Genomic DNA, 11,186 nt, shown 5'->3' with positions numbered 1-11,186 from the left:
AATGAACATGTGCAGACTCATGAAACTGCATGATGAATATATTTTGTGACTTTCATAAAACAGCATTGAGTGTTTTAAATAAGTAAAAGATTAATAGTAAAAAAACAACAGTTTGGGGTTGTACACCACTGTTAAATGTTGTGTACACTAAGGGTCCATGCATCTAATCAGTTTAAGAACAGTTAAATCTCTTTGAAGTGTTTGGATTCAGTGACGTTTATAGTTGGGACTCAAATATTTCCTTCACAGGACAGTGAGAGTGATAATTGGTTCATCACTTGGGTCAACACCAGCCTTTATTTACCAAAGATAAAAACACAGCAACAGGTACAACCAAGGCTACCCATGAGCCTCTTGGGGCGGTCTTCCTGCTCTGGTTTGACTGTGGATCTCCTAATAGTATTATCTATTGTCAGTACAGGAGAAATGAACAAAACACGGACGGGAACTTCCACGAATATATTTGTCTCCAGCATCAATGAGAAATCCAGAGCTGACTGTGAAGAGGATTTGAATGATTTAATCAGTTTTTAACCCGAGGAAGACAATTGGATTATTCTCGAGAAGACAGAAGTTGATGTAGTGATGACCGCTCAGGTGAGCCAAATCTACCAGCTGTCCTACCTGATTACAGCTTTAAATGGGATGATTGTATCTTTTGTAATGTAAGTTTATGTTAGGAAATGTTTCTGAACTAATTACAGCCTGATGCAGAGACAAACGACTACAGCCCGCCCACCATGCGGGGCAGTGACGAAGGTAACAGCTTTAAAATGTTCGCACAAAGTCCAGGAACCAGTATCATGGCTGTACATTTAAACTGGGTTGTGTCTCAACAGAAGCCAGTCAAGAGGAGCTGCCAATCACAAGCTGGAGCCAGCTGTCCATCACAGAGCGTGTCGGCCTCGACAGGTGACCAGTGTGATGTTTATCTGCCACACAGCCTGTCATACTAGACCTTTAACAACGCGAGTTCGTCTGACTTTCCGTCACACTGTTGCTTGTCTTTGTTTCTGACAGTGCGGAGCTGTCAGAGAAAGATTTGGAGGTAAGGTCCCCATGATATACCACACACTACATGCTGTTTTTACCTCTTTTGAATTAGCCTACATGTGTATTTTGATGTACTTCATATATTACATGTGTGCATGTTTGTATGCTGCTTTTAAATGAACAGGTTCTGCCCGTTATAATCATTCATCTCTTCCTAAAGCTCTTTCAATGTGAGCGATGATGAGAGACGAAACCTACAGTCCGATGCAAAACTGTATTCAAATGTTTGTCTTTTAAACGCCTGTATGAACAGGAGAAATGATTACAACCAGGAACCTGTTTCAATGTTTATAGGGCATGCGACTATTTCTTCCTTTAAATTAAAGTTTTAGTGGTCATCTTGTCTGTATGTGGATTTTAAAGAATGTACTTCTTGATTTTGTGCTAAATATCCAAGCAGCAGATAAAAACGTATTCATTTTACATCTGAAATGTAAGATGGATGTTGTTGCTCCCAGGCGGCCTTCTCTCAGATCGCCGTGGCCTCCCGCTGTGATCAGTACACCCTGAAGCAGAGGCTGCAGGCGGAGGAGCACGCCCGCAACCTGGCCGAGGACAACATCCAGCTGGAGCTGACCAGAGGCAGGGAGACGCTGGAGGTGCAGTAAATGACTGATGATGATGTGAGATACGCTTTGATGACGCTACCATAGAACAGGTGCACAGGTGTGTGTGTGTGTGTGTGTGTGATTTCAGACGCTGAAGGGCCTGTGTCTGGACAGTAAGCGCAGTAAGATCCTGCAGAGGCTGGAGCTGTCTCTGGACATCCTCGGTGGGACCGTGGAACGAATCTCCAACACGGCGGAGGTGCTCGGCGCTGTGCACCAGGTACTGGATGGCCCAGTAACACTTAGGAACGTGGTTTACGACCTGTGGGTCGGGGAGCCAAAAAAGGGCCCTAGAATAACTGTGAGGGGGGGGGGTCACAAAATGATGAGAGACATTTCTAAAAACTGAATACTTTCACCACTTTAAGCCTCTAGAAATCCTTCAAATAAAACAGTTTCAGAGGGAAGAATCACCCATAAAAGATGAAATCTATAACATTAAATAAGCAACAATCAAAGTTAAGGTTTGTGCACTGTTTCTACACTGTTTGCAGACACAGCAACGCAATCTCTCTATTTATGCATTACAGTTTGTTAATACTGATCTGTCACACATTATAATGCAGGTACGGCCATGAAAGCTGTCAACAACAGGTGTGTTGGTTTTGCACGATACTTTGTGTCTTTGATAGGAGGCTCGAGTGAGTCGAGCGGTGGAGCTCATGGTGGCTCATGTGGAGAACCTGAGGAGACAACATGACAGAAACGTGGCAGAGCTGGAGGAGGCCAAGAAGACGATCCAGCAGCAGAGCTCGAACACCGACCCCAGAGCGTCGCCAGGTCTCTGATGCTCTGTCTCGTGCTGTTCGTCTTGCTCTGTCGTCATGTGCAACATCTGACTGAATTTCTCGTTCTAGATCCCGAGGAAAGTGACAGCAGAAAGAAAAACTCTCAGCAGGTATGCAGATGTGCGGCATATTGTACCATCTGATATGGGAACACTTTCCTTGTCGTGACTTCAATCTGCCTTTTATTTGTGATCTTTCAGAGCAGCGTTCGTCGCAGACTCAGCATATCGCTAATTCACAACCAAATCCAGGTAAGGAGGTTTCTTTAGTGAACTTTCTTTACAATTGTTATCATCCAGAAACCCTAACGAGTCGAGCGGCTTCGTCTTTGTCTCTACAGGAGAAGATAAACCGAGACGTGAAGAAAATAGCTCTTCCCGGAAGGTCCTTCAGCAAGGATTCCTTCCTCACCTGCTCGTCTCCCCCCTTGAAGTCCAGCTGCTCTGCCATGACCACGAATTACAGCCTCCCTGCGGATGACAGGTCAGTGAGAGACTTTTGCATCTGGAACCAAGTGATCAGCAAATGTGCGTCACCTCCTGATTTCCCTTTTCGATGTGCTCTTCAGGCCGCTGGATCCAGATGAAACTCTGTCAGAAGCTCCAGCTGCTGAGCTTCTTCCACCTCCGGTCCTCAGCCCCGAGTGCCTCCCATCTAAACAACAGGCCACCAGAAAGTTACGCGACAAAAAGTATGGACTCACTGGTCACGAACAAAATAGTGGAAACACCACAACAATACTAATACCTGCAGTAAACATCAACCCTGCTGAAGCCCTGGATGTTTGTTTGATTAAAGATTGCTCTTTGTTTTGACGATGCTGTAATTCATCGCCTTAATTAACGGCCATCATTAATGTCAGTAGTGACACCTGCTCTTTTACTGCTGTGAACTGTGACTGTGAGCACGTAAGTCGACATTGCAGAAGACGACTGTGGTGATTCTTTGCGGCGGACACTGACTGACTGCTCTCCTCAGGTGTGGATCCTTGTGGCGACATCGTCCTCTGGCTCACTGGTTGTACCGCTGCCGCTGGGCGCTGCTCTGCATGTACCTGTTTGTGCTTTTCTGCGTCGTAACGCTGACTTGCTTCTTGTGGAAGCCTCACGATGAAGCGCCTGAGCCGTGAATGTGCCGTCAGGAGGTCGTCTATAGTCTGTAACTCGATTGTAAACATCCAGTATTTAGACCAGCTGAAACGTCTGTGTCAGTCTTTGAATATTAAACAGTTCGTGACTCTTTTGTTTGTTCAATGTGTTCTTTTAGCTTCTAGAAAACAAAGCCACAAACTTCACGTTCAGCTGTATTTTTTATTATAAATATACAAAACATATCAAAACTGATACAATCACTTCGTTAGTCAGAAAACACCACACTGACGTGTGCAAACGTTAAGATTCAGCGCACTTCACTTCATGGCTAGATGTTACATTTTAACTATATAACATTTTAGTAATACGTCTTCATGTTGCCACTCTCATTAAAAGATAAATATGGTGTAACATAAAACATTATATTAGGAATGGGGATACTTTTTCGTAAACTACTGCAGATGAATTTTATGTGCAAAATGTGTGCCAGACACAAAGATCATTTTAAATCGGTTTGGTCTGAACCTTAATTCACCTCAGAACTTTTAGAAGCATCTATTGGAAAGCAATTTAAAATAAATAAAACTGGCATACCACCTTACATTATGTTTTAAATTAAAAGAGAGAAATGTGCTCGGCGGAGTCCCGATAGGTCTACGTTTTCAGCATCAAGTCAACATACAATCTCACAGAGAGTCCACAACCGTAATAAATACAGGAATAAATAGAGAGGGATAACACACATCCTGCGGAGGAGTAGAGGTCCGAGTTACACCTGGCTCACGATTTCAGCATCCTCCGCAATGAACCACTGAAGTGGAGTCCCGTCTGCAGCTCTCTGGAGAATCACATTACCCGAACCCTGTGAAAACATGGAATCAGTGTTCAGCTCACACATGTCTGAACATACATATATTTTATATCCGATTAGTTGATCAAAAGAACATAATTCAGCAACTATTTAAAAAAATCGATTAATCAATTTCAGTCGTTTTTTATGCAAAAAATGTCAAGAAATGTGATGTTTCCAGTGAGGATTTGTTGTTCTTCATGTCTTAATCTTATTGCAAACTCAATATTTTGGGGTTTTGGACGGTCGGTCAGACAAACCAAGACATTGGAAGATGTTACATTTGACTCGTGGAAGTTGTGATGGACATTTTTCATTGATTTCTGATGTTTTATTGACCAAACAATCAATCAATTTGTTAAGAAAAGAATCACTCTTGTGCTACTCCTATTTTACTGTTGTAACATGATCAGTACTGACCTGTTTAAATGGAGGCAGATGAGGACAAGTGGGGCTCTTGACACTCAGGGAGCTCTGCTGATCCTCGCAGCCTGGCCGTAACTTCTGCAGCTGGTTCCTCAGATGCCATGACTTCAACTCCTCCGACACAATGTCCCTGGGCATCAGCCTGATGGCGTGGTTCGGGTACTCGTTCAGCGAGGGCGTTCGCACCACCCTGGTGTAAGGCGGAGGGGGCTTCGGGACTGTCCTCGTGGACGAGGCTCCGCCCTGCCACTGTCTTTGCTGAGGGCTGTGTGCCACAGGAGGAGAAGACAGGAAGCACTTTCCCATGTCCAGGTCTTGAGGGGAGAGGACGTACCCGGGGCCGGACTGAGTCTGGTTGGTGTTCTTGGCGAAGCTGGAGAGCCCTTTCTTCTCTGCTCCAAAGTGGAATCCGTAAGGCGGCGGGCAGAGCTTTGGGATCTCAGTGGGTGCGTCCCCGCCAGGAGAGCTAATGTAGGAGGAGGACGAGTGCTCCGAGCTGCTGTCCTCCGAGCTGGACTGGTAAGGGCGCAAGGGAGTGTACTCTGAAGAACGCACCATGAAGTCAGCCAGTAAGCGTCGCTGGGGCAGCCTGGCTCGCCCTCGCTTGTTCTCCGTGTCAGCAGGTGGCTTACTTTTGGGAAGTCTGAGGAGACATGTGTGGAATTGTTAAATTACAGTGGGCATGTTGTTGTGCTCGTTGTGCGTTAGTGTACTCATCGGACTTCTCCGTGTACCTGAAGGATTGGGAGCCCTGTCGGCGTACGTGCAGCTCTGGGGTGGAGGGGGCGCTGGTGGAGTTGTTCAGACGCAGCGCCGTTTTCTTTATAAACTGAGACAGAGGAATGATGCTCTCTGCTGACATCTGGGTTCCTGCTGGACTACTGCACACAACAAAAAAGAGACGATGATGTGAGATGTGCAATGCATCCTGTGAGATATGAACGCTGACACTAAGCTCCCATTTTTCATTTCATTTTCTCTCTTATAGTCATGTTAGGACAGCAGTTGTGTGCTCAATGGGTAGTTAATACACGTCAGACTCGTACCTGGACCTGCTGCTACAAACAGACTGAGGGTTTGTGGCCCTCTGGTAAGGCTGATCCAGACTGGACTCTTTCCACGGAGAGTTCTGGATGGGAGAGCGCTCATACTCCACACTGAGCTGACTTGACGACTGCAGGGTCGTGGCTGACAGCTGGAGGGGGTCTGAATAGGAAGTGCCCAACACAGGAGGAGAGAGAGGGCCCACATCTGTGGATGATCACAGAGAACATCAAACAGTCATCAAACAGAACAGAACATCAAACATGCTGCTCCAAAATATCTCATACATCCTTCTATTTCATACTTCTTTTCACTGTATGTTTTAATCGAAGCATGTCGATCAAAGACTGATGATAACCCTCCAAATATAATATGTATGAATGAACTCTCCGCTCACCATCATCCAGGGCCACCACATCAGACAGGGAACTGTCGTCAGACATGCACAGATCTGCATGCAGAGAGGGAACATTTTAAAAGTGTCCATCGCAGCCTCTGAATGTGTTCATGGCGTTTGGCCTGAAGAGGGCAGCAGCGTCACTCACCTTTGTTTTGCTTGTTTGAGCTGCTGATGCACGGTGTGTTGCACTCGCTCTTGATCCTGTGCTGGAACACGGCCTCCTGCAGATCCTTCACCTTCTTCTCCTCCCTCTTGCACTGCTGCAGCCGGCTCTTCTTCTGTGGTTTGCTGAGCTTCCCCTCCAGGGAGAGTTTGCGGGCCGCCTCGTAAATCTGCCGCTGAAGAGCCAAGTCCGTTTCCAGCACTTGGAGCTCTGAATCCTACGATAAGCACACATTCTGACGTTTAGTTTGAGCTGATGAATTGTAATCTCTTTTCCACAAAAATAGTGTACGCTGATTGAGGCCCATACCTGTTTATCCACGTGGATCAGACCCTCGTCGAGCTTGAAGGAAGCTCCAATCCTCCTTCTGACCAGAGGAAGCTTCTCATCGGGCATCAGAGGATAGTCTGACGGCAGTTTACCAGTCAGCTCCTGTGGATAAAAAATCAATCTGTAACCCTTACACACATAATGCAATTTCACCAACTCATTCAGAGCTATTACAAAGTCCCTAAATAATAGATTGGTAGTATATGCAGTATTGTAAACTGGACATTACTCACGGCCTCCCTGATGCAGAGCGTCCTGAGCTCCAGCAGGCAGAGCTCCAGACGCTCCTCCAGAGACTGGTGCTTCAGCTTCAGGGCTCTGGTGTGTGTGGTCGAGTCCTTCCCCGGCGACGTGGGGCTGTCTGGACCTGCAGCGAACACACAGAAGATCAGATCAGGCACAGAGATAAATATTCACGATTTTTACTGGAGATAATGAACATCATTTTCTGATTGGATGACCCAGAAATTCCTTCATTGGCATTACATTTTTAACACACATACATGGAATGTGCCTACACTGTGAATCAAATTCCCTTTGCGATGATAAAGTTAATCAAAATTAACATCTGCTTTCGCCTCTGCAAAATCGGCAAACTAAATGATTGCAAACCATTAGACCGTTTTAATTATTCACAGTTTCCTCTTAAATGTTTTTGAATCCTATAGGTGAGGGAAGAATTAGTTGTTGAAATATAAAAATAAGTGCAACAATGTCACATGCAACTTTTTCTTTAGCTTGCTGTCATCATGCAGCCCGAAGCTACAGGATGACATACGTGGAAATCAGATGTTCTTACCGGAGTGGAGGATAATCCCGCTGTCAGTGTCGCTGATCTCCTCTTTACTCTCGATTGCTGTCATCTCGACTGTGTGCACTTCACTTTTCCAAAGTACCTGTTGAAATAAGCAGATATTACCCAAGTCAGTAAAAGTGAGCTGGATCCCGTATAAAACACAGACTCTGCTGACCCATGGCTTCATTCATGCTCCCTGCTGCTGCTTTACTGAACAAAAGTCAGTGACTGGCGAGTGTCCTTTCACACACTTCTCCATGCAGCTCTCCATCTCCTCCCTCCTCCTCCACCTCTTTCTCCCTCCCATGCTCCCTCACAAAAGAGGCAGACCCCCATGCTTGACTCGGCACATGTGCAGGGGTTAATCCGAATCGGGGAGCCATGGTGACGGGGCACCGTGTGGCTGGCTAGGGGAGCGTGTCGCCATGAGGCGTGTCAGAGGGCGTTTAAAGAGCCCGGACCCCGAAAAAGAAAGCAGATGGCAGCAGGAATTACCCCACTCATGGACTGCACCTGTTCCCCCCCACACACACCCCTCCTCCCTCGGCTCCTATTCAACCAGTGTCCAGAAAGCCCTCTGGGGGGGGCTTTGAAGTGGAAGAATGTCTCAATGCTGGGCTTGTCTACGCAGCATCAGATCACAAGGTCCCTGCTAACTCCTGTGCAACATTTCACCAACACACTTTCACAAACAAACTATTTGGGTTCATGGCCCGCTCGGCTCCATCGTTGCTGTGCACCAAACGTCCGTTTTTTAGGTCAATGAATTTATTCCGGAGCTCACATGCCTGCCACCACCCTACACTTCTCCTGCAGAAAGCCAGCGGAGCGTTACAAGCACTAACATGATTATTAGCCTCACTTATTGCTTCAATGCCACATGTACATAAAGTTAGACTTCATGAACTTGATGACTCCTAGAGCAGTATCTCTATTAACATCATGCAAACAAACGGTAAGTAAATTCTGTGTTTCTTCGAGAGCAATAAAGGTGACATGAAAACAGACACCACGTGAATGGCTGTGATTGTAAGGCGGCCGTGTATAAACCTCAACTCCCGTCTCATCCTCTGTGTTATGAGATTGGTATCAGGCCTGTTCCTGTGGGGACCAGCCGGACACTGAGAGAGACAGGATATTATTGTGTATCCTATTGGCCTGACCCATTCACCACCACAACTCATGTGAACTGACGCCGCTATGAGCAGCCATATAGTACAATGAGGCGCAGGCAGCTCGAGTCAGTAAAACAACACTGCAACAAAGGCCCTGTATGCACCGACCGGCCTTAATAATCTGCTGTGGGCACAATATCTGCTGACAGCTCTGCTTCAGGGCTGAGCGGTGTTGTTGGGCCAATATTGAGACAAGGCTGCCGTGAGAGGCTGGGGGAGAGGAACAGTGCTGAGTTTTTTTCTTTTACTGTGTAAGGTCGAAGGCCCGCTGTACTCTCAGACACATGGCTCCGTGCTGCAGCGATCTCAAACTAAAAGACGTCAACAGGAATCCAGCCGGGTAATCAGAGACAGGCAGGGTAATGTGGGATATACCCACTTACACCCAATAACTCTGAAGACTTTCACAAGAGTCTGTGGTCGGAGGGCTCGGCTGAGTGAGTGGGTGGGTGAGTTTGGGTAAAACAGCAGATCTCACTAGAAGTTGCAGCTTATTGCCAAGACGTTGATGCCATTTATCACAGCTTTCACAAAGACCTGGAAGCCGTGGGAGTGTTGAAATCTGACAGTTGGAGAGCCAAGAAAACAATGCTTTTCTTGATTGAGTGAAACAGGAATAGCAGTTAATTTCCTGGCGGGACAGTCGCTGATAGCACAGTCTCCACCCGGCTTGATTGATGTAGTCATAACATCTTAATTGTGGTGCATGTGATCACCGCTCGCGAAGACTATCGAGGGAACTTGTTCGGGAATGGGAGCTGATCCCATCCTCGCTGCTCACCGGACCGTGACAGCGTAACATCTACGGAAGTGGGTGTTTATGGTCAAGAGATCATCATGTGGATCCACTGTCTCCCAGACTTCCCCCACCACCCTTTCCTGTCCCATGAGCCTTTGGAGCTGCGATCTCCTGGAATGCCGCCACCACCGCCGCCGCGCTCATTACCACTGTGGTCGGCCCCGGAATTACCAATGGGAACCAGCCTCGCCGAGGAAGCAGTGAGGGATGCCTGAAACCAGACCGAGGCCTGTTCAAACCCTGCAATTAAGACTCTCCACTGAATGCTGATACTATGGAAGAAACCAAACGACCTTACAGCATGCCTTTTTTCAGAGTCGGGTGAAAAGCCAAAATCCATTCAGCAGAATGGATCCACTCTGCACACAATATCGGCCACTGGAAGAAAAAGTGCATCAATGTGGGGGAGCGGCAGGAGTAAAAAAAAAAAGAAGTGTTGTATTACAAAGCACGTCACTGAAGTCAGATCTTTGTCTTAAGAAGCAGTGCTGAGTGTGGAAACTCCACAGACTGCAGCAAAAAGCAGTCAAGAGGCCACATTAAAATCCATGAGTGGTCTGTATCAAAGACTCAAACACTGTCAGCCTATTTCCTTTGTCAGATCAACATTGTTAAGTAGTGCACAGGTCAGTTCTCCAGCAGAGACAATGCAGGGGTAATAAGCACCATATCGGCCTGCGCTCAGTCACTGGAGGCCATATGCTGGCCAGACACACCAGCTCTGTCACAGCCAAACGACAGCGTAAATACAGAAGACGTGCTCCATTGTTCTCCAGAGGCCGAAGGGCTGCCCGAGGTTCACGACACCTTGTCCCCCTGAGTCATCATTTCTGAGGCCTCTGAATGGACCCCGATGGTCATCTCGGGCTGCTGGCAGGATGTGGTTACAGCTTTTCACCCACAAGTACCCATCGTTTACAAAAGCACCGGGGGACTGCAGGGGCATGACAACACGGAGGTGTTGTCTTTAGCACCACAGTAGCACAGCTCGTCTGTCAACACGTGGACTGACAGAGATGGTGTTTATTCGGCTGCTGCCCGACATAAATCCGAAAGAGTTGTTTATCAGTGAACGCAACCTGTTCCTATTCATGCCACAACACGGAGCTTATTAAACAGCAGAGGCAAAAACAGATAGTAGCTGTTTAAAAAAAAATAAATCATTATTCATAATTACTGAGTCTGATAGTTGCAATTCTGAGGGGATTTAACTCTCTGCATATGAATACTTTTCTTTTCGAGTTTTTTAACACAAAGTGTATTTTTAATGAGGAGCAGTGGTTGAAGAAGTACTCAGATGCTTTTCGGATCCTCACATTACTTTACAAGGCAAATGTGGCCATACCACATTATGAAAATATTCAATTTCAAATCCCGTGTGTTAAATTTAGCTTAAATAAAAGTACAGAAGTACTGTCAATCAAATAATCACAGTCTCAAATACATCTTTTATACATCTCTATAAGTTTTGCATGTAAAGTTATATTTTGTAGTCCAAGTGACTGGTAACTATAGCCGTAAAATAAATGTAGTGAAGTAAAAAAGTACAATATGTCCTTTTGTTTTAAAGTTGTGTAAAAGTATAAAGTAGCAGAAAAAAATAAAAAATGAAAATAACAAGTACCTCATGATTGTAGTTAAGTACATAACTTGAGTACATCTG

General features: G+C 46.1%; 2 protein-coding genes across 2 annotated transcripts; one reads left to right on the top strand and one right to left on the bottom strand.

Annotated features, from left to right (window-relative positions):
• Positions 1-585: 585 nt before the first annotated feature.
• LOC306780682 (uncharacterized protein) lies at positions 586-3,289 on the top strand (the record flags this gene model as incomplete). Its single annotated transcript, XM_079273118.1, has 11 exons — positions 586-597; positions 705-759; positions 840-912; positions 1,021-1,048; positions 1,512-1,652; positions 1,750-1,881; positions 2,294-2,441; positions 2,519-2,559; positions 2,650-2,700; positions 2,790-2,932; positions 3,018-3,289. 11 exons carry the CDS (start codon positions 586-588, stop codon positions 3,262-3,264), a joined length of 1,071 nt encoding a protein of 356 aa, XP_079129244.1. The 3' UTR covers positions 3,265-3,289.
• Positions 3,290-4,309: 1,020 nt separating this feature from the next.
• On the bottom strand, positions 4,310-7,639 carry inavaa (innate immunity activator a; the record flags this gene model as incomplete). The annotated part of the gene is made up of 9 exons (XM_079273856.1): positions 7,553-7,639; positions 6,987-7,120; positions 6,733-6,855; positions 6,406-6,640; positions 6,258-6,311; positions 5,863-6,067; positions 5,551-5,697; positions 4,811-5,459; positions 4,310-4,402 (listed from the first exon to the last, which is right to left on the bottom strand). The coding sequence occupies exons 1-9, from the start codon at positions 7,614-7,616 to the stop codon at positions 4,310-4,312; spliced, it is 1,704 nt and encodes a 567-aa protein (XP_079129982.1). The 5' UTR covers positions 7,617-7,639.
• Positions 7,640-11,186: the final 3,547 nt, after the last annotated feature.

This window comes from Melanostigma gelatinosum (genome assembly GCF_949748355.1).
Source record: "Melanostigma gelatinosum genome assembly, chromosome: 8".
NCBI classification, from domain to species: Eukaryota; Metazoa; Chordata; class Actinopteri; order Perciformes; family Zoarcidae; genus Melanostigma; species Melanostigma gelatinosum.
Note: the sequence above shows the minus strand (reverse complement) of the source record. Positions and strands in the feature narration are given on the sequence as shown.